General features: G+C 41.3%; 1 protein-coding gene across 1 annotated transcript in view; it reads right to left on the bottom strand.

The window, feature by feature from the left end:
* Positions 1-8,738: 8,738 nt before the first annotated feature.
* Positions 8,739-23,568, bottom strand: part of RNF11 (ring finger protein 11) — a 43,196-nt gene continuing 28,366 nt past the window's right edge. The window contains exons 2-3 of the mRNA XM_053577365.1: positions 13,305-13,474; positions 8,739-10,814 (exon numbers count right to left, since the gene is read on the bottom strand). Of these exons, the coding sequence (XP_053433340.1) occupies positions 10,643-10,814; positions 13,305-13,474 (342 nt within the window). The 3' untranslated portion in view covers positions 8,739-10,642. The remainder of the gene's footprint in view (positions 10,815-13,304; positions 13,475-23,568) is intronic.

Below are 23,568 nucleotides of genomic sequence, written 5' to 3'. Positions count from 1 at the left end.
AAACAGGGCTCCACATTGGCCAGGACACTAGAGAGCAAACGATTCTCACTTAGACAAAGTGTAAATCCTGTACCACACATGTGAATTCAGTTGTTAGAGAAGTGGCAAATGTGTAACATAATCTGAACAGACCCTTGGCAACGGGAAGTCTACTTCTCACAGTTACTGGCCCTCAGACTGGCAGGCTGCCTTCCAGTCGTGTGCTGGTCCCTATCAGCTCGCCCACGTGTTGGCAGCTTTCCTTATTACTTATCTCTTGAGTCAGAATGGGAGTGTTTCCAAGGCAGTTATCGTCATTCACAGCAAAAAGCCATGACCTGACATCAAAGCCAGGACCCTAAAAGGCCAAGGTCAGCCCAAGACTGGGTGGGGGTCCAGGAGGGAGATTCCAGGAACTAGAATGGCACTAGGTTTTCAGGAAACCCCAGCCTGCTGACTGCTAGAACCATTCAACAAGGTAAATCAAATCCAAATACTTTTCTCTGGAGTTACTCCCAAGTTCATTTCTTATGAAGATAATTGGGAGTTGACAATAGTCTTTCTCTTGTTTGCTTCAAATTTAAAGCCTAATCCTCTCTTGCAACAACTGTTTCCTTGTGTCCTTCCCTTCATCACACTAATTGAGTAATTAATGAGGTGTCTGGATTCTGAAATCCAAGCAAGAAATGGGAACTTGTGTCCATGCCAGATGTATCTTTCCAAAGTTGGAAAGTGCCTTTTCACTTGGGTTAGCATAGCTTGATATCTAGTGCAAAGTTCATGTTGACCAGAAGGTTAAGTCCACAAATAAAAAAGGCTCCTTTAGATGCTTGAAAAATCCATTCATAGGGTGGCGCCTGCGGCTCAATGGGCAGTGTGTATTGAGGATGGTGGGTTCAAACTCGGCCCCAAACTGCAACAAAAAAATAGCTGGGTGTTATGGTGGATGCCTGTAGTCCCAGCTACTTGGAAGGCTGAGGCAAAAGAATCGCCTAAGCCCAAGAGCTAGAGGTTGCTGTGAGCTGCGATTCTATGCACTTTACGTGGGTGCAAAGTGAGACTGTCTCAAAAAAAAAAAAAAAAAGAAAAATCCATTTATAAAGCAAAGTTATGATTGCTTCCACCATATAAAGTCAACTATTAAGTGACAAAATGTGAACAGAGCCCTGTGGGGGAGGCATACCAATTACTGTATAGATTGCTAAAAGTTGACAAATATTTGAAGTTCAGAGACATCACAGCTGATACCTCACAAATGACTGTATTTTTCTTTCTTACACTTCGGAACATTATATACTATATAATCTGAGGAAGCAAAAGTGGGCCGGGCACAGTGGCTCCTACCTATAATCCTGGCACTCTGGGAGGCCAAAGTCAGAGGATCCTTTGAGCTCAGAAGTTTGAGACCAGCCCAAGGAAGATTGAGACCCTGTCTCTATTAAAAATAGAAAAACTAGCCAGGTGTCATGGCAGGTCCTCCAGAGGCTGAGACAGTAGGATCACTTGAGCCCAGGAGTTTGAGATTGCTGTGAGCTAGGCTGACACCAGGGCACTCTATCCCAGGGTGACAGGGTGAGACTCTGTCTCTAAAATAAAATAAAATAAAATAAAAGCAAAGTGCTCACTATCAGCTCATTGATATTCTAAGCACTTCACATTTATGTAATACTAATAACTACCCTATGAGGTGGGGTGACTGTTGCCATTGTACAGATGAGAAAACTGAGACAATGTTTAAGTAACGTAGGTTATGTTCACATAGCCATTTTGCAGCAGAAAGATAGGAAGCCAGGCGGCTGAACGCTAAAGCCCATGCTTTGTTACAATGCTGGTCCAACTGTTAAATTCATTTGAAGTAGGATCTGACTTATGCCAACTCTTGGGCCACGATAAAAATGGAAGCAGTATTGGCTAATAATCACTGGAAACCCCTGGCTGGGAACACAGGGAACATGTTTGTGTGGCAGGGTAAGTAGGGAGATAGTCTGACTTGGAAAAAGCCAAAAGAAAAAACCCTTCACAATAGTACTTGCTCATAAAATCACTAAAGGATGACGGAGGAGGAAGGACATGAGCTAACTCTCCCCACCCCACCACCTGGATGGGTAGAGTCCACTCAGCTGCCTCAGGCTGGGAAGTGAAATGAAGCCTGCACAGATGCAGAGCCTCAGGCCTGGACTGAGCTGAGAGGGAGCAAACCACATGCCAGAAGAGGCCTGGAGTAAGACAGTGAGAGGTAGGAACATTGGCAATCTGGAAGCATACGGCACTCAGGAAACTTTTTTTAGTTTTAGCACAAGTGCTTGGCTAAGCGTATCACATATGTGGGTCAAAGTGATCCATGGGCTACAAAATGTGTCCTTTCTGGGCTGGAGTTGACTTTATGCACTTATCTCAGCAAAACAGGTTGTGAGCAAATTCATAGTATGCGAATAGCTTGGTTTACTAAAAATACCCAAACTTCTTTATTTAAACCAAACAAAAAAATTTACAAACAAGGCCTTGCTCTGTTGGAGTGCAGTGGTGTCATCAAAGCTCACTGCATCCTCAAACTCCTTCCTGCATCGACCTCCTGAATAAATGAAACTACAGGTCCATAACACCTTAACTTCAGGTTTGAAGTTCTGTCAATAACATGAGGTAGTGGATAAAAAGCCCAGAGTATGCATCTTAGTTGAATTACTTTATCCTTCACTTTGAGAATCAGTTTTCTCTTATAAAATGGGGCCTTAATGCCCATTGCTTCACAAGCGGTTGCTGAGGATAAAAAGAAATCATGTAAATAAATAGCACAGCACAGCCCCTAGTAGTCTAAACGTGTGGTACCCAGATTGGCAGCAGTAGAATCACCTGGAACTTGTTAGAAATACAAATTCTCAGACCTGACCCAGACCTAAGATCAGTAGGGTTGAGGCCCAGCAATCTGAGTGTTAACAATACCTGCAGATGAGTCTAATGCACAAATTCAAGAACCACTGCCTTAGAGTGGGAGAGAGGTACCATAATTGGTCCATCTTTTGATGTTTGCTCAGTGGGGGTTATCACTAAAAGGGAAGATGGCATGCTAGACAAACACCACCATAAAATCCACAAATTATGTCCTTTCTTTTCTGAGTGCAGTGGTGTCATCAAAGCTCACTGCATCCTCAAACTCCTTCCTGCATCAACCTCCTGAATAAAGCCGATACATAGGGAGTATTCACTTGCCACATTCCCAGGTAAAGATGAGGACAGTGGGTGTAGTCTGCAGTGATGATTAGAGAAAGGATTATCAGAAAGCTGCCCATTCAAGGAGGGCTTTGCCTTTGCCTTTCTCCTTGTCAGCCCCCAAATTCTTTATAAAAATTCCTACTTTTTGATGGAAAGTTCCTGGGGGTAGTGGCTCCTTCTCTATCAAAAATGCTCAGGACCTCTCTTTCCCCCTATTTTTCCATCCCTTCACTTAGTATCTGTTGAGGCACCACTGGCCTGCTCTTGTGAAGCTTATTCAAATAGGGAAGGCACAGGAGAAAACAGAATTAGAGCCATGGAGTAAATGTTCTTGCACCATGTAACAGCATTTTGGCCAATAATGGACCACATACTGGACTCATGTAAGATTATAATGGAGCTGAAAAATTCCTATCACTTAGTGACATCTTAGTTATAAGGTCACAGTGCAGTGTATTACTCATGCTTGTGATGATGCTGGTGTTAACCCACCTACTATGCTGTCACAAGTACAGTACATAATACTTGATACTGATAACAACTATGTTGTTACTGGCTTATTTACTAAACTGTCGAGGATACTACTACAGTTAACAGAACAGCCTCACAGAGGTCCTTGAAGAGATATTCCAGACGGTTCGAATCCACACAGCACCAAAAAAAAAAAAAAAAAGAGGTATTCCAGAAGGATTGTTATCACAGGAGATGACAACTCCATGTGTTACTGCCCCTTAAGACCTTCCAGTGGGACATGAAGTGGAGATGCAAGGCAAATATTGATGATCTTGATCCAGTGTTAAGCCTAGCCTAATGTGTGTTTGTGCATTAGGTTTCTTTTTATTTATTTATTTTATTTTTTGCAGTTTTTGGCCAGGGCTGGATTTGAACCTGCCACCTCCAGCATATGGGGCCTCTCTCTACTCCTTTGAGCCACAGGTGCCGCCCCAGGTTTTTTTATTTTTTATTCCTTTAGAGATGAGGTTTCACTCTTGCTCAGGCTGTTCTTGAATTCCTGAGATCAAGTGATCCTTCTGGCTCAATCTCCCAGAGTTCTAGGATTATAGGTGTGAGCAGCCATGCCTCATCTTATGCATTAGTTTTCAAGAGTTTAAAAAGCAGGGCGACACCTGTGGCTCAGTCGGCAAGGCGCTGGCCCCATGTACCGAGGGTGGCAGGTTCAAGCCCGGCCCCAGCCAAACTGCAACCAAAAAATAGCCGGGCGTTGTGGCGGGCGCCTGTAGTCCCAGCTACTCGGGAGGCTGAGGCAAGAGAATCGCTTAAGCCCAGGAGTTGGAGGTTGCTGTGAGCTGTGTGAGGCCACGGCACTCTACCGAGGGCCATAAAGTGAGACTCTGTCTCTACCAAAAAAAAAAAAAAGTTTAAAAAGTAAATATTTTAAAAATAGAAAAAAGCTCATAAAATAGGGATATAAAAGGATACATTTTTTTAAAAGGATACATTTTTATATAGCAATTTGATTTTTAAAATGTCATTATAAGAGTTAAAGTTAAAAAATTTAAGTTTATAAGGGTTACATAGATTACTGAAGAAAAGTATTTTTAAAAATTAGTGCAATATAGCTTAAGTGTACAGTGTTCATACTACTGTACAGTTCAGGGCCCTCAACATTCACTCACTGACTCACCCAGAGCAACTTCCTGTCCTATAAGTAAGTACCACCCAGGGTAAGTGCACTATACAAGTGTACTGCTTTTTTTTTTTTTTTTAACCAACCACTGTAGTAACAAGGATACTGTTTTTCTTTCACACTGTATTTTTACTCTAACGTTTCTATGATACACAGTATGTTATGTTTAGATATACAAATACTTACCACTGAGTTATCACTGCTTATGGTATTCAGTACAGAAGTGTGCTATTTGGGTTTAGGAGCAACAGGATATACCATACAGCCTATATGTGTAGTAGGCTTTTAAATACACTCTGTAATATTCCCACAGTGACAAGAATCGCCTAAAGACACTGGGCTCTAATGAGATGTATTTGGTAAAGACAGAAGCTAAGAAAACAGCTGTCTGAAAAATGTGGATAAAAGAGCTCCAGGGCAGAAAATACACTGCAAAAAGACTTAAGAGAGAAAGGAGTTTGGAATTTTATTTTTTTAATTTTTCATTGCCGTCTGGCCGGGGCTGGGTTTGAACCCGCCACCTCTGGCATATGGTGCTGGCACCTACCCCTTTGAGCCACAGGCGCCACCCAAGAGTTTGGAATTTTTTTTTATTATTTTTTTTTTTTTGTAGAGACAGAGTCTCACTTTATGGCCCTCGGTAGAGTGCCGTGGCCTCACACAGCTCACAGCAACCTCCAACTCCTGGGCTTAAGCGATTCTCTTGCCTCAGCCTCCCGAGTAGCTGGGACCACAGGCGCCCGCCACAACGCCCGGCTATTTTTTGGTTGCAGTTTGGCCGGGGCTGGGTTTGAACCCTCCACCCTCGGTATATGGGGCCGGCGCCCTACCGACTGAGCCACAGGCGCCGCCCGAGTTTGGAATTTTAAAAGGCATGAAAAGGTGATCCAAGATGTTAGATGGTGGAGTCAAATGAGAGGGAGAGAGCCAATCATCCCTCTTAAGGAGTTTGGGGAAGCTCAAGTCATTTTTTTTTTTTTTTTAGAGACAGAATCTTGCACTGTCACCCTGGGTGGAGTGCCAAGGCATCATCATAGCTCACAGCAATCTCAAACTCTTGGGCTAAGCAATCCTCCTGCCTCAGCCTCCTGAGTAGTTGGGACTACAGGCACCCATCACAACACCTGGCTAACTTTTCTACTTTTTAGCATAGATGGGTTCTCCCTCTTGCTCAGGCTGGTCTCAAACTCCTAAGCTCAAGTGATTCATCCACCCCAGCCTCCCAGAGTGCTAGGATTACAGGTGTGAGCCACTGCACCCACCCTGGGAAGCTAAAGTTTTAAGGATGGAAATGACATCATCCAATTCATTCACTTCAAATTTTACTTGGCTGTGTGAAGAATGGATTATCTAGGGTTAAAACGGAAGCTAACTTACAGAACCTACTGCTTCTGGTTTGTCTGAACAGCTAATAAAAATACTACAACTTCTCTCCACCAGCTACTAGACTTAGGGGAAAAAAGAATGCCTGACATATGTTTATAAGGCTTTAAGACTCAATGTGAGTTGGCATTTCTTGTTCTTTGCTTTTCACAGGGAATCAGAACTCCAGTTTATGGGCGGGGATGGTGGCTCACGCCTATAATCCTAGCACTCTGGGAGGCCAAGGCAGGGGGATTGCCTGAGCTCACAGGTTTGAGACCAGCTTGAGCAAGAGTGAGACCCTGTCTCTAAAAATAACTGGGCATTGTGGCAGGAGCCTATAACAAAAAAAAAAGTCTTGAGGGCTCAGTGCCTGTAGTTCAGCAGCTAGGGCACCAGCCACATACACCGGAGCTGGTGGGTTCAAATCCAGCCTGGGCCTGCCAAACAATGACAACTACAACCAAAAATATCTGGGCATTGGGTGCCTGTAGTCCCAGCTACTTGGGAGGCTGAGGCAAGAGAATCGCAAAAGCCCAAGAGTTGAAGATGCTGTGAGTTGTGACGCCACGGCACTCTACTGAGGGTGACATAGTAAGACTCTGTCTCGAAAAAAAAAAAGATAACATTTCAGTGATTATGAATGTAAGTAAGGGTCACAAGGACCGAAAAGGTTTGTGAAAAACAAACATCCTTCCTCACACATTGAACACTAAAATTATAGCTATTAATTTATAATCAGTTTGATGAGTTCAGCTATGCTTGTAGCTAAAGGACCGGCTCTAATTCTGAAAATGATATTTGGCTTATCCCAAGGTTCTTTCTGACAGCAGAATCTGTTTTGCAGTTTACACAATACGTAAAAATTGCTTTTGAGCCTTAACTGACCAGATTAGCTACTGACCTCTAGGTGGCCTCCTAGAAGAAAACTGAGTTTTTGCATAGCCAGGATGCAGAGTACACACTACTATGCCCAGATTTTTAGGGAAGGTCCTGTTACCTTCTTCAATTCTTTTTCTCAGTACCAAGACAATTGGGACCTACAAGCACTAATGTGATTGAAGGGATTCAAAGCAAATAGGTGCTATACCTCCTTTTAACACCATCTGTTTCAGATGCCTAATACCTTATTGATAATAATCTTCTAAAAAAGGGCAAACTTTCTGAGGAAAGCATTAAAAGATACTAAAAGATGAGTAAGTCTTCTGCCAAGTTAATAGTAATCCTTTCTCAAGAAACATAAGAAAAAGAAAGGCAATCGTCTCCCCATGTTTCTTTAAAAGCTTTATGTGGGCTAAGCACAGTGGCTCACACCTAAAATCTCAGCACCTTGGGAGGCTGAGGCAAGACAATCTCTTGAGGCCAGGAATTCAGCCTGGGGAACACAGTAAGATCCCATCTCTAAAAAACCCCACCAACTTATGTGAAGAGATAATAAATCATAGTTAATAAAATTAATCAAATCAATCAGATGCACACAGTATTATCCTGAGTCAATACCAATTGCTTAGTGTGAAAAAGCAAACAAGAACAATCTGTACAATTACAATGTGCAGGTAAGCCTCAAATCTCATTTGTAAAATTTCACTGGTGTCTCTACAGAAATTTTTATGGATCAGGAAACAGGTTGTAAGGGGTCTCATTTTCTTTTTCTTTTTTTTTTTTTTTTGTAGAGACAGAGTCTCATTGTACCACCTTCGGTAGAGTGCCGTGGCGTCACACGGCTCACAGCAACCTCCAGCTCTTGGGCTTACGTGATTCTCTTGCCTCAGCCTCCCGAGCAGCTGGGACTACAGGCGCCCGCCACAACGCCCGGCTATTTTTTTGTTGCAGTTTGGCCGGGGCTGGGTTTGAACCCGCCACCCTCAGTATATGGGGCCGGCGCCCCACTCACTGAGCCACAGGCGCTGCCCAAGGGGTCTCATTTTCTATATCCATGCCAAAGGGCAATGAAATAGCCAAAGGACAAATAGAAAAAGCAAAAGTCTGGATTAGAAAATACTAAACCCCAAGCTATAAAAATTACTTCCCAAAAGTATACAGAGATTCAAAATTTCCTTTTTTTTTTTGTAGAGATAGAGTCTCACTTTATGGCCCTCGGTAGAGTGCCGTGGCCTCACAGCTCACAGCAACCTCCAACTTCTGGGCTTAAGCGATTCTCTTGCCTCAGCCTCCCGAGTAGCTGGGACTACAGGCACCTGCCACAACGCCCGGCTATTTTTTGGTTGCAGTTTGGCTGGGGCCGGGTTTGAACCTGTCACCCTTACTGACTGAGCCACAGGCGCCGCCCGAGATTCAAAATTTCTAAAAAAATTTAAAGGATATTTCTTTTGCAATCAACTCTAACTTTAGCTCTTCAGAGACGTTTATAACTTAACAAAAGCCAAATTGATGGTTCTTAAGGTGGTATATAGGAAACAAAGAATACAAAGTGCCTAAAAAAGGTACTGTTCACTGCTAATTCCACCAATATCATTGTCAAACTTCTGTGAAAAAAGCCTTGTAATAAAGTAACTGCAACATGGAAGATGATATTTTTAAAAAGTTCATTTACCAATTTTAACAATCAAGAAAAAAGAAAGTCTGACTATAATACTTGATGATATAGACATCACGATTAAGTAGAAAACACAAGAATAAAAAAAGCAATTATCACTGAAAATATTGCACAACTTCAGCTGTTTCCTCCAAATTTGCTTTATGTAATTGGGTATATATATAAATTAATAAACAGAAATTTAAGCAAGATACATGTAACAATTTAACAAAACCTGATAATCTAATTTCTTTCAAATTCACCTTGAAGTCTTTCCATCATGGGGTTCATAAGGAATTAACCAACATACAGATACTACAGTTGCATGTCAAATCTTTACAAAGTACTATGACATACTAAATTCCTCTCTAATGCAATTATGATGAATTCTCACGATACTTAAATTTTGCCATGTAGAAAAGGGTTAGAGGCAAATATCCAACTCAATATAAAATAATGAGAAGAAACATTTCTGATTTCTGTTAGGATGAGACTGCTTCTCCTTTTGCTAACGAATGATTTTTAGCTGTAATATTACTGAGCTGAACAAGTCACCTTTGAGTATGTAAGGAAAAACAAATACATGCTAAATGGATAAAACATTACTACTACATCTTTACTAAATCATCTCTACCTCTAAACACTTCAGAAGCTTAGAGATTTAAAGTATTCTTACAGTAACTGCAAGAAAAAAAAGACAAAGGAGAAATTCCTTCTTTTTTGAGATCACAACTATGAAGTCATGTGGTTATACAAATTCTGCATTTGTGTGCAAAACATGAAACACATTTATCTTTATTCTCACTGCTTAGTCTTGTCAGTAAGCTAGGAGGACTTAATAGATACCTTTCCAAGAAACAGAGACTGAGATGTGTTTTCTATAACTTCAATAACCTTAGCACTACAGTAACGAGAGATGCAGTATCCTTTTGCTATGGTCAAGACAAGAGGGAAGGAAGTCACAGGAAAGAAAAAACCAAAATTGTTACAACTGAGAAGCTACTTCCTTAAGTTTCACCATGGTGCCACCTTCATTTTTTACATAAACATGGTGGCATAATTCAAGCTTGATAAATCAGAATTCTTAATATTTAAAATTTACCTTGACTTTCAATTATCACCATATTAACAACCAAAATAATTAAACACATATAGGAAAGGGTAATCTTTAAACTCCACTTTACTAGAATTTATTTCTTGACACATTAACTCATTTTTTATAGAAAAGGGATAGTGCATCTCAGTTTGCTTACAAGCTAGGAGATCACTTTGAATTTTGCATTTCCTAACTGCAAACAGAATATAGCACTTATACAGGTTATAAATAAACTGGTTTTCAAGCATAGAGCCAGCCCCAACAATAATAATACACTATTTAAAAAGACCTAAGGCAATGAATTCCATTTCCAATGGAAAAAAAGAACTGTGCAAACAAGCTTAAAACTACTTTTTTTGTGCCAGTGTTATAAAATGTATCTTTTAATAAAACCTTGACCCAAATGCCAGCAACTTCAGAAAAGAATTTGGGTGGAGGGAAGAAAAAAGTTATTTCATTTAGGAAAAATAACCACTATCTTTTCCTAATCTTCAACACACACAATTTAAACATATACAGCGGCTGTAACACTTTACACAATTCCTATGTACTGGAGCAATAACAAGATCTAAATACAATTATATTTTTAAACACTGGGTCAAGGCTTTACATAAAAATACCATCCTACTTTTCCCACTAAGTTTCTAAAATATCACATACTTTCCCCCAACATCTGCAGCCATCCAGGAATTTTTAGGAAACTTTTGTGCATGATCTTAATTCCTATTCCCTGGCTCTTTGGGCTCAACGACAAAAGATCAAAACCACCCAAAAATGATGGTTCACTTGAAGTCAGACGAGAGACCCTGGCTCAATTAGTCTCATAGGATGAAAGCAGTGCTGCATCAACTGGCTCCATGCAGGAGGGACACGTGAAGGATCTCATCAACCAGTCATCTATACAGTCCAGGTGATAGATGTGCATGCACGGCAGAAATCGAATTGGGTCCCCATAAACAAAGTCCATCATACAGATCACACACCTGTTGAGGGTAAGGGAGAGAAATCAGAAGGCATTTTAGAGAAGTGGATGATTCAGAAAAATCTTCATATTTCTTTAAAAGACAGTATTGATGTGAGTGACGCATTATAACTTTTTTATTTTTTGTAGAGACAGAGTCTCTCTTTATGGCCTTCAGTAGAGTGCCATGGCATCACACAGCTCACAGCAACCTCCAACTCCTGGGCTTAAGTGATTCTCTTGCCTCATCCTCCCGAGTAGCTGGGACTACAGGCGCCCGCCATAACACCTGGCTATTTTTTGGTTGCAGTTCAGCTGGGGCTGTGTTTGAACCCACCACCCTTGGTATATGGGGCCGGCGCCCTACCGACTGAGCGACAGGCGCCGCCCGTGAGTGACGCATTATAATGGTTTGCCTGTCATCTCATTACCAAAGCATGCAATTTAACTTTTTCCTAGTAAGCACTGATCCATCCATAGTCTCTTATTTCAAACCACTGAGAATTTGTAGGGTTTAGGAACAATTAACAGAACAAACTGAATGGGTACCAGGATCAAGTCCACGTTGAGATATCTGAAAAAGAATGTCATACTTTAGGTAGGAAAACACATCACTTTGATTCCACGTACATATTGAGTTTAGTGTAATCCTGGAATAAGATGATTTTCATTTTATTAACTACCTGTAAAAACAGAACCACTAATCTCAGCCTACCTACTGGACTCTAAGTTAAACCTCTCTTAACTAACCTTGGTTTGGGTTCACTGTACTTTCCTACAACTTCAATAATCCACCCAAATCTGCAGTGTTCCCAAGTCTGTGTTCTAGACAGAATAATCTCTTTAATAAATACTAGCACTGGCTTGGCACTCAGTGGTTAGGGCACCAGTCACATATACTGGGGTTGGGGTGTTTGAACCCAGCCACGGCCTGCTAAAAACAACAATGACAATGGGTGGTGCCTGTGGCTCAAGGAGTGGGGCGCCGGTCCCATATGCTGGAGGTAGTGGGTTCAGACCCAGCCCCAGCCAGCTAAACAACTGCAACAAAAAAAATAGCTGGGTGTTATGGCAGGACCTGTGGTCCCAGCTACTTGGGAGGCTGAGAACTGCTTAAGCCCAAAAGTTTGAGGTTGATGTGAGCTATGATGCCAAGGCACTCAACCAAGGGTGACATAGTAAAACTGTGTCAAAAAAAAGTATTAGCACTAAATGGTACAATGGTTCAAACATCAACATAGCAAACTAGATTAAATTTGTGAAACTGTTCACAAATGGATGTCTACATTAGTGATTCTCACTGATAATGAGCTCAGAGAACAACAATTCCCCAAATGCATAATTTTATCCTCAACTCATTTGGCTTAATAAAATTGTTTCACAAGTTAATAAATGTATATGTAAAGATTTTTCTCAATCCCTCAAAAAGCTATTAGCAAACAATTAACGGCTATTAATATATTTAATGGCAATTTTAATGTGTATTCCTGTAACACAGTTTACTTAACTATATCTATACTGTTGGACAATTCAGCTTGCATTATTTTTCAGTAGAAAAGATTATGAGGAATATTTTGTGCATAAAACTCTAGTATGAGAATCAAGGTACGCGTTTGGAGGGTAGACTTTAGGATTATCATCTCACAGGGTTTTAGAGCTGGTTTCAAAAGATATAGGAGGGTCCTTGAAATATTACAAAACTTCTTTCCAAAAACCAGCTGACAATGCCACCAGCAATGTTGGTCCTAACTCACATTCACATAGGTCATCTGAATTGTTAAGTACCATGCATACAACATCAGAATTCATGCCATCACTTCTTAGCTATTTTCATTTGAAAATTCTTTTTATTTATTTATTTGAGACAGTTTCACTATGTCACCCTCAGTAGAGTGCCATGGTGGTGTCACAGCTCACAGCAACCTCAAACTCTTGGGCTTACGTGATTCTCTTGCCTCAGCCTCCCAAGTAGCTGGGACTACAGGCACCTGCCACAATGCCCAGCTATTTTGTTGTTGTTATTGCTATTTAGCAGGCCCGGGCTGGGTTGGAACCCACCAGCCCCAGTGCATGTGGCCAGCGACCTAATGACTAAGCTACAGGCACCAAGTCTTGAAAATTCTTCTTAATTGGATGGCGTCTGTGGCTGAGTAGGGCGCTGGCCCCATATACTGACCAGCCAAACTGCAAGAAAAAAATAGCGAAGTGTTGTGATGGGCGCCTGTAGTCCTAGCTACTCAGGAGGCTGAGGCAAGAGAATTGCTTGAGCCCAGGAGTTGGAGGTTGCTGTGAGCTGTGATGTCATAGCACTCTACCAAGGGTGACAAAGTGAGACTGTCTCTACAAAAAAAAAAAAAAAAAAGTCTTACTTGCTACATTTAAACATTCTTATATTAACTGAAGTGTTCCTACATATTAAACATCCAACTTCTAAAGTGCAGAACAAACATTTTTCAAAAGCAAATCTCTGAAAGTAGACCTTGTGCAGTATATAAATTTATTTAAAACTTACTCCCGGATCTTCTTCTCTGATCCATCTCTTCCAGGGTCATAAACTCCCTTAGGCAGATGCTGGATAAGGCCTATTCTTTGAGCTATCCTAATTTGTTCCTCTTCAGTCAGCTGGGTTGCTAGGCGAGTCTGACTAGGTGTTGGATGATAGACTGGAACTGGCACTTGTTCCTAAACATTAAAAAAGAGAACAAGATTACTTTTTAAAAACTGGTTTTCTAAGGATGCTATCTTTCTTTCTTTTTTAAAGAGACAGAGTCTCACTCAGGCGGGCACCTGTAGTCCCAGCTACTTAGGAGGCTGAGGCAAGAGAATCGCCTAAGCCCAAGGGCTGGAGGTTGCTGTGAGCTGTGACGCCATAGTACTCTTCTGAGGGCAACAAAGTGAGGCTCTGTTTCAAACAAACAAAATTTATATTTTGGCTCGGTGCCCGTAGGTCAGTGGTTAGGGCACTGGCCACATACACTGGGACTAGTGGGTTTGAACCCAGCCTGGGCCTGCTAAACAATGACAATGATAACAAGAAAATAGCCGGGTGTTGTGGTGGGCGCCTGTACTCCCAGCTATTGGGAGGCTGAGGCAAGAGAACTGCTTAAGCCTAAGAGTTTGAGGTTGCTGTGAGCTGTGATGCCAAGGCACTCTACAGAGGGAGACATAGTGAAATTCTTATCTCAGAAAAAAAAAATTCATATTTTAGTATGTGACCTACTTTAAAAGGATACAAATACAAGCATCACTAAAAAGACCACTGTAAGTATTTCCACATGAAGACCAAATAACCCAGATATATTTATTTCTGATAAATGTGCATATTAAACAATATAAACAGGCTAAGCAATCAACCAGCTGGACACTGCTTACTAAGCTAACTTACTATTCTCCAGGCTACAATGGATTTGTGGCCTCAAGATTTAAACTGCCGGCTCCGCGCCTGTGGCTCAAGCAGCTAAGGCGCCAGCCATGTACACCTGAGCTGGCGGGTTCACATCCAGCCTGGCCCTCCAAACAACAATGATGACTGCAACCAAAAAAAAAATAGCCGGGCGTTGTGGCGGGCGCCTGTAGTCCCAGCTACATGGGAGGCGGAGGCAGGAGACTCGCTTGAGCCCAGGAGTTGGAGGTTGCTGTGAGCTGTGATGTCATAGCACTCTACCTAGGGCGACAGCTTGAGGCCCCGTCTCAAAAAAAAAAAAAAGATTTAAACTGTCCATTATAGGCTTACCTCATTTTTTCTTTCCATACAGAAAATAACCTTAAAATTCATTTATTATTTATTTAATAAGATTGAATATTGTGGTAAACTATAAAATTCCTTGAGCTTTGAATACATATTCTGTATTTACCAAAAATTGAGTGACCCTTTAGGTATTAATCACAATATGGCTGTGGGCAACATCTTAAAGATTTCATAGTTAAGCTGTGCATAGTGGCATGCACCTATAATCCCAGTTACTCAAGGAGGCTGAGGCAGAAGGATCACTTGAGCCCATGAATTTGAAAGGATCACTTGAGCCCATGAATTTGAAATCCAGCATGGACAGCATAGTGAGACCTCATACTTTTTTTTGAGACAGAGTCTCAAAAATACCGTGGCATCGGGCGGTGCCTATGGCTCAAGGAGTGGAGCACTGGCCCCATATACCAGAGGTGGCAGGTTCAGACCCGGCCCGAGCCAAAAAAAAAAACTGCAAAAAAAAAAAAAAAATATATATATATATATACTGTGGCATCATAGCTCATAGCAACCTCAGATTCCTGGCTCAAGCAATTCTCTTGCCTCAGCCTCCCAAAGTAGCTGGGGGTACAGGCAGTCACAACGCCCAAATTTTTTTTTTTTTTTTAGAGATGGGGTCTCGAACCTGGCAATCTCCCGCCTTAGCCTTCCAGAGTGCTAGGATTATAGGCGTGAGCGTACCCGGCAGCAGGCTTTTTCTTTTTCTTTTTTTTCTTTTTTATTTTTTTTTTGTAGAGACAGAGTCTCACATACCACCCTCAGGTAGAGTGCCGTGGAACCACACAGCTCACAGCAACCTCTAACTCTTGGGCTTACGCGATTCTCTTGCCTCAGCCTCCCGAGCAGCTTGGGACTACAGGCGCCCGCCACAACGCCCGGCTATTTTTTGGTTGCAATTTGGCCGGGGCTGGGTTTGAACCCGCCACCCTCGGCATATGGGGCCGGCGCCCTACTCACTGAGCCACAGGCGCCGCCCTCTTTTTTTTTTTTTTAAATTAAATCATAGCTGTGTACATTAATGTGATCATGGGGCACCATACACTGGTTTCATACACCGTTTGACAGATTTTCATCACACTGGTTAACATAGCCTTCCTGGCATTTTCTTAGTTATTGTGCTAAGACATTTACATTCCACATTTACTAAGTTTCAAATATACCCTTGTAAGATGCACCACAGGTGTAATAGCAGGCTAACTTTCAATGCAGAAAAAATTTTCATTGTTTGGAGTCAAAAAGACTATCCCTGCTTGGTCATTTATCAGCCACATGACTTTGACCAAGTTATTTAACCTCCATAAGCCTCCGTTTCTCCATGTGGGAGGTACGAAGGCCATTGTCAGTATTAAATTGGCGTGTAAGTGTCATCTTTGATATTGTACCAGACACACACAAAAGCTCAGAACAATTAAATGTTAGCTACTAGTATTACAGTGCAACTATCATGTGACTATAGAATAGTATTCCAAAATTAAACAAGTGGAATGGACTATGACAAAAGTAAGATAGTGTAGAAGTCATCTAATTCCAACTCTCTTAATTTATAGGCTCAAGCCTGTCTATAGCCACATAATTACAAAACAGATCAGAATTATAAGTCTGCTTTCCATCTCATCCTGTGATTTTTCTATGCAACAAAATTCTGTTCAGGCCGGGAGCGGTGGCTCATTCCTGTAATCCCAGCACTTGGGGAGGCCGACGGGGGTGGATTGTTTAAGCTCACAGGTTCGAGAGCGGCCTGAGCCAGAGCAAGATCTTGTCTCTAAAAAATAGCCAGGCGTTGTGGTGGGTGCCCTATAGTCCCGGCTACTTGAACTTCTGTTCAAAGGATTTGTATTTATAATCACAACCCTTAAAACTGAGCTACTCTGGTGGAATAGGGCTGGGATGGAACATGACCTAGGAGGGATGAAGTTCTCCACTCCTATATTCTGACTTTGGTAACTTTTGACGAACAAACAGAATCAACAAAACACTTTGCAAAACACTATCTTAGAAGACGAATTTTCAGACTGAAAAATTAAATGATAAGATATGAACCTCACTCTCTCTCTCTCCCCTTTCTCTCTTGGTCTCTCCACTCTCTCCCCCCATCTCCCCCCACTTCTCCTCCTCCTTGGTGCTGCTCTGCAGCATCCCTCCCTTGCTAATAAAAGCCTTTTGTACAAAAAAAAAAAGATATGAGCCTCAACTTTGCTACTTACTGGTGACTAGAGCCAAGTATCTTAATGACTCTGAAAAATGGAGATAATATCACCCAATCTGGAAGGTAGATGTGACAATAATATCAGATAACTAGGAGCTTTGCAAATGTGGACATTCGTAAATTATTCTAATCCTCTGCTTTTCCCCTATTATAAACTGATACTTTGCAGACTTTAAGCTAAATGCCACTGACCCTGGCTTCTCTCAGAATACTGCCAATTCTTTTGCCTCTCTTGTGACCTCTGCCGGCTCTGAGTTCTTCAATCAGTGGATTACCATTTCCAGTCTAGACTACTTTCTTAAATCTCAGCCCTATTTGACTGATGAGCTGATGTCTATACAAAGATGACATGTAGGCTCACATAGGAACAAAGTAGTATGACACTGTGGGTAAATTAGGGTCTCCAAAATCCCTGAACCTAACTAAAAATCAAATTTTAAAAAAGCTAAAAGTTTTAATTAGTCTATGTTTCAGGACCTAAGTATGGAGCTAATAAAAGATATACGATCACATTTTACATAATGTTCAGTAAGGGATAGTGCCTGCATTGAATTCTGTTTTCAAATTTGACAGTACTCAGTAAGAATGCCCCTTGTGGAAAAATTATGCTTTGAATTTAATAGTAGTTATCTAGCCCTTATGTTTTATTCTTCTCAAAGTAATTTTAAAAAACCTGTATTATTTTGAAAATTTATTATTCAGTATAGACAAATAGCTCTTTTTTTTGGAGGTGGTGCCTGTGGCTCAGTGAGTAGGGCGCTGGCCCCATATACTGAGGGTGGCGGGTTTGAACCCGGCCCTGGCCAAACTGCAACAAAAAACAGCCAAGTGTTGTGGTGGGTGCCTGTAGTCCTAGCTACTCGGGAGGCTGAGGCAAGAGAATCACCTAAGCCCAAGAGTTGGAGGTTGCTGTAAGCTGTGTGATGCCACGGCACTCTACCAAGGGGGATAAAGTGAGACTGTCTCAAAAAAAACAAAAAACAACTTTTTTTCCTGGAGTGAGACTCTGTCGGTCAAGCTAGAGTGCTGTGGCATCAGCCTAACTCACAGCAACCTCGAACTCCTGGGTTCAGTTGACCTTCCTGCCTCAGCCTCCCAGAGAATACTTTGGATTATCCCCTCCCACTACAACATGCAGCCAGAAAAATAATTTTTTGTATTTATAGCAAGATGGGGTCTCACTTTTGCTCAGGATCATCTCTCAAAGAGCTAGGATTAAAAAAAAAAAAAAAAAAAAAGAGCTAGGATTATAGGCATGAGCCACTGTGCCCAGCTAGGAAACACTTTAAAGATAAAATTGGCCAGCGCTTTGGGAAACTAAAAGCAGGAGGACTTGAGGCCAGGAGTTTGAGACTAGCCTCATCAACATAGACTTAGTGTCTAAGAGAGGAATAAAAAAAATTACCCAGGCCTGGTGGTGTACATCTGTAATCCCAGCAATTTAGGAGGCTGAGGCAGGAGGACTGCTTGAGCCCACATGTTTGAGGGTGTACTCCAGCCTGGGCAATAGAGCAAGGTGTCTCTTACAAAAAGAAAAAAGTGATAAAGATATTTATGGATTGGACTTTGTTCTTACAAAAAATTTATATTGAAGCCCTAACTCTGAGAATATGACCATATTTGAAGATAGACTCTTTACGGAGATAAGTAGTATAAAATAAAGTCCATATGGGTAAGTCCTAATCTAATATGACTAGCATCCTTTTAAGAGATCAGGACATAGAACAACACAGACATGGGTGACACTGTAAAGACAGAGAGAAAGCAGCCATATACAAACCAAGAGGAGAAGCCTCAGGAAAAAAATCAAACATTTTGATTTTCAATTGTTTCCAGAATGTTGAGAAAATAATGTTTCTGTTGTTAAAACACCCTAGCCTGTGCTTTATTGTGTCAGCTCTACTAAAGTAATAAAAATATATATAATTATATCTACCTCTTACAATACTTCAAAATAGGCAGAGTCAAGTCCAGGTCTATCTAGCTCAGAACTTGGGCTTTAACACTAAGCCTACCAATTTTCTAGTGTATAGGATATTTAGGACAAAAGGGGATTCTATGAGTGGGTTTATGAAACTCTGAATCAGGCCAGGTGTGGTGGCTCACACCTGTAATTCTAGCACTCTGGGAGGCCACGGTGCATAGACTGCCTGAGCTCACGGGTTTGAGAACACCCTGAGCCAGAGTGACACCTCGACTCTAAAAAAATAACCAGGCACTGTGGTGGGCACCTGTAGTCCCAGCTACCTGGGAGGCTGAGGCACGAGAATTACTTTAGCCCATGAGAGTTTGAGGTTGCTGTGAGCTGTGATGCCACAGCACTCGACCAAGGGCAACAAAGAAAGACTCTGTCTCAAAAGAAACTCTAAATCACCAATTGTTAATTAAGATAAATATACTGGCCACTAAGAGAAGTGTTTGATTAATGCTTAGAAGTCCTATCACATAGGGAGATAGGCCAAAAGGACTTGGGGGTGCGAGTCTCCTGAATGAAAAGTTCTTTTAAAGTTCACAGCAAAAGTACTTGTGATTTAGCCAACTGTCCTCATGTCTGTCAATGAATGTAAAGTCTTATTTTAAATTGTGCTTGGGACATACAGGTGATTATCTCTGTGAACATCTTTCCTCAACACTAGACCAAGACTCACCAGGGCAGAGACTTTGTCTGTTTGGCTAACCAAGATACTACCTACATTTAGTACAGTATCTGGCACATCCGGGACTCAAACATTAGCGGAAGCTTAATAATCTAAATCAAAGCACTAGTGTTCCTTTAATCTATGTCATATGTATTAGAATTTTGTAAACGTGCTGCAAAAAAATTGGTAATGATTCGGATTAAGCCATTATAAAACCAAAAAGCAAACTTGATGTACCACCAACATTCTCCATGTGACAATACCTGGCTTGTTGCCTCTTTCAAATTTCTACCTACCTATCTCACAGGAACTTCAATAGGTCCAAAACCAAATTAACTTTCTCTATTTCCACCTTGTGAAACTCAGAATTTCTAATCCACTTATGTAGATTAGTGGCAGAGAAATACAGTGGAAAGAACATAGGCATTTCTGTGAATATCAGTTCTGGGGCTTTATTAAGTATGCATATTAGTTAATACATCTGAGCCTCAAGGTCCCTCCATCAGCAAATAGACAGAAAACTTATCTTTAAAGAGCATCATAAGAAATAACTAAATAAGTAAAGCACCGTATGATCAAGCTCAGTAACTGGGTAATTCTACTAGACATCCAAAGTAGACATCTTATCCTTCCTGATTCCTGACTTCCTCCCTCCCTCCCTTTTATCCTTATCATTTACCTAAGTATCTTCATAGTCTTTTTTAACTCCCACGTCCTCTTGATTAGTAGACACATATATGCTTGTCCTGTGAGTTTAAATTAAGATGGAATTCACAACCAGAGAAGGGAATATACTTTAAATAAATTTAACCCATTTTCTCCTTAATGCTTTCTCTAGTTCTCATGTGTCTACATGCAAAAATCAAAATATTGAGAGAATCCAAAGAAATGCATTTACTTTTAACAAAGAGATAATTTAAAATTAAAATGTGCATTATGGAAAGAAAATGCAGCACAGTAGAAAGGGGTATAACAGAAAATGAACACAAAATTATGAAATCTACTGAGGCAAGATAAAAGGAAAAGACAGGATTAGAGACCAAAAACCCAGAGTTTGACCTTCTAATGGAAAAATCTTTTGAAGCATTCCAGTTGTTTAATACACATAGAGCACTGAGAAAATGATGAATGCTGTCAAGAATATACTGGGCCCTAATCTTAGGACGTTCATAAGTCAAGAAAGATAAAAATAGGTGAAAGTATATAGCTCTTCCATCTGAGCCCTGGATTCAATTTAGGGAATATGAGACAATTTCAGAAACTAAAACAATGCAGTAGGGAAGTGCCTAAATAATGTGCTAAGGCTGGAAATAGTACAAGTCTGGTTTGTGGTAAGGAAAAATAAAGTCATTGCTAAAGAATGCAGCTTGTCACCAAAAGCTGTATCTTTTCCTCCAGTAGGAAATAAGATCCAGCTCTTCTGATCTTTCTCCTTATAGCCTTACAAGCTGTTGCTGGCACCACCCCCTCCCCAGCTGCACTCTCCTACTGGGAATGTTTTCTCTGAATTTTGCCAGACTGACACATAAGGCCATAAAATGGAGGATTTGGAATAGTTGGTCTCAACGTATATTCTTGTTCTAATCTTGGCAAAAACAAAATAACAAAATTATAGATCAGCATTTAGCAGGGACAATTACACACATAAAGGAATAATGATCCTGAGAAATGACATTTTATATTTAATGAGACAGTACATGTATACAAATCAGAGAGGCCTGCACTGAAAAGGACATTGCTTCCTTTTCCAGGAAGATGGGTTGGGGTTTGTTTTCTTTGCTTAAGGAAATGAAATGGTTTAATTTTCTCACATAAATATTCACTGAGCACTTAGATCACAAGGTACACTTAACTGGAAAATTGGTAGGCATTATCACTACAACCATTCAGTATGAGCAAACATTAGATAAGATTATTCATCCTTAAAAAGCTTGGAAACAGCTAAAATCAAGGTCACTTGAGCCTGGGCACCAAATGTCTTTACTGAATACCCCAATCAGTTTTTTTTTAGGCAAAGGGGATATAGTGGTGACAACAGTAAAAGTAGCTGCCCTTATAAAGCTTGATACAGAGACACTAAGGAAGAAAGTAAAAATAACCCTCAATGAATCCCCAACAATAAGGAAATAAAAATAAGAGCGTCATAAGAAATAAATAAGTAAAGCACCGTATGATCAAACTCAGTAACTGGGCAATTCTACTAGACATGCAAAGTAGACATCTTATCCTTCCTGATTCCTGACTTCCTCCCTTTTATCCTTATCCATCCAACCTCATCCACCAGCTCTGACCATCCCTAAATTGCCATGGTCTGACAACTGAAACAGTCACATATTGCAGTAGACCCACAGGTCAATCAACATTTGATGACTTGTATATCCTGGCTGATAAAGGGGTTCAACCAGTCACATTTTTCTTCTATTACAGCTTTGGAATAGGAAACTGAATTAATTGACCTGAAAGGCCAAAGATACCAGCCAATAAAAGGCATGTGTGGCTAGGCCCAGTAGCTCACACCTGTAATCCTAGCACTTTGGGAGGCCGAGATGGGCAGAACACCTGAGCTCACAAGTTCAAGACCAGTCTGAGCCAGAGTGAGAGCCCATTTCTAAAAAATAACCAGGTGTTGTGGTGGGTGCCTATAGTCCCAGCTACTTGGGAGTTTGAGGCAAGAGAATCACTGGAGTCCAAGAGTTAGAGGTTGCTGTGAGCTATGACCTCACAGCACTCTACCAAGGACAACAAAGTGAGACTATCTCCCCAAAAATAAAAAATAGGCTCAGTGCCCGTAGCACAGTGTTTACAGCGCCAGCCACATATACCCAGGCTGGTGGGTTCGAACCAAGCCTGGGCCAGCTAAACAACAATGACAACTGCAACGACAACAACAAAAAATAGCCGGGCGTTGTGGTGGGTGCCTGTAGTCCCAACTACTTGGGAGGCTGAGGCAAGAGAACTGCTTAAGCCCAAAGAGTTAGGGGTTGGTGTGAGCTGTAATGCCATGGCACTCTACCAAGGGTGACCTAGCGAGACTGTGTCTCAAAAAATAAATAAAAGGCATGTGCAAATTTAAGTTATGAGGAAACTGATGGGATTAAGGTAAAATTAGCAATGTGGACATTAGGACAGCCAACAAAAGAAAAACTAGCCTCTGAGTGAGATAGGAAACTGACTGCCTTGGTTCCTTGACAGCTTTCTGATTCTAACCCAAGTATACCAATAAAATGTACCGCCTTTTCTCAGAGTTAATTTTACTTAAAACTAGAGTACATCCTTAGCACCACCACGATTTTGTTCCCTAAATTAGACTACCCTTTTTTTTTTTAGAGACAGAGTCTCGCTTTATCACCCTCGGTAGAGTGCTGTTAACATCACAGCTCACAGCAACCTCCAACTCCTGGGCTTAGGCGATTCTCTTGCCTCAGCCTCCCGAGTAGCTGGGACTATAGGCACCTGCCACAACGCCCGGCTATTTTTTTGTTGCAGTTTGGCTGCGGCTGGGTTTGAACCTGCCACCCTCAGTATATGGGGCTGGCACCTTACCCACTGAGCCATAGGAGCAGCCCTAGACTACCTTTTCTATCCCTACCATGCAAACTGGTTTTCAGAAGGAATATGGCAACTACTGAAGGATAAGAAATTGCTTACCACTGACTGGTGCAGATATCCAGGGTGGTAGTAGGGCTACCAGAGATAGTCTTCTGATTTAGTACCTAATTATTGTTGGAATCAACTGATTCATGACAAATAATCCTGAAACATTTCTTTTGAGCATAATATCTTTTAATTTTTTAAGCCTAAATAAGAATATGCATTTTGGCTCAGCACCTGTAGCTCAGTGGTTAGGGCACTGGCCACATACATTGGGGCTGGAAGGTTTGAACACAGCCGGGGCCTGCTAAACAACAAAAATGTATCTAGGTGTTGTGGCAGGGGCCTGTAGTCCTAGATACTTGGGAGATTGAGGCAAGTAAATCGCTTAAGCCCAAGAGTCAGAGGTTGCTGTGAGCTGTGATATAACAGCACTCTACAGAGTGCCCCCCCCCCCCAAAGAATATGCATTTCAATAATTTTTCTGTGGCTGGGTGCGGTGGCTCATGGCTGTAATCATAGCAGTCTGGGAGGCTGAGGGGAGTGGATTGCCTGAGCTCACGGGTTCAAGAACAGCCTGAGCAAAAGCAAGACC

Source organism: Nycticebus coucang, chromosome 22 (assembly GCF_027406575.1).
Source record: "Nycticebus coucang isolate mNycCou1 chromosome 22, mNycCou1.pri, whole genome shotgun sequence".
Lineage (NCBI taxonomy): Eukaryota > Metazoa > Chordata > Mammalia > Primates > Lorisidae > Nycticebus > Nycticebus coucang.
Note: the sequence above shows the minus strand (reverse complement) of the source record. Positions and strands in the feature narration are given on the sequence as shown.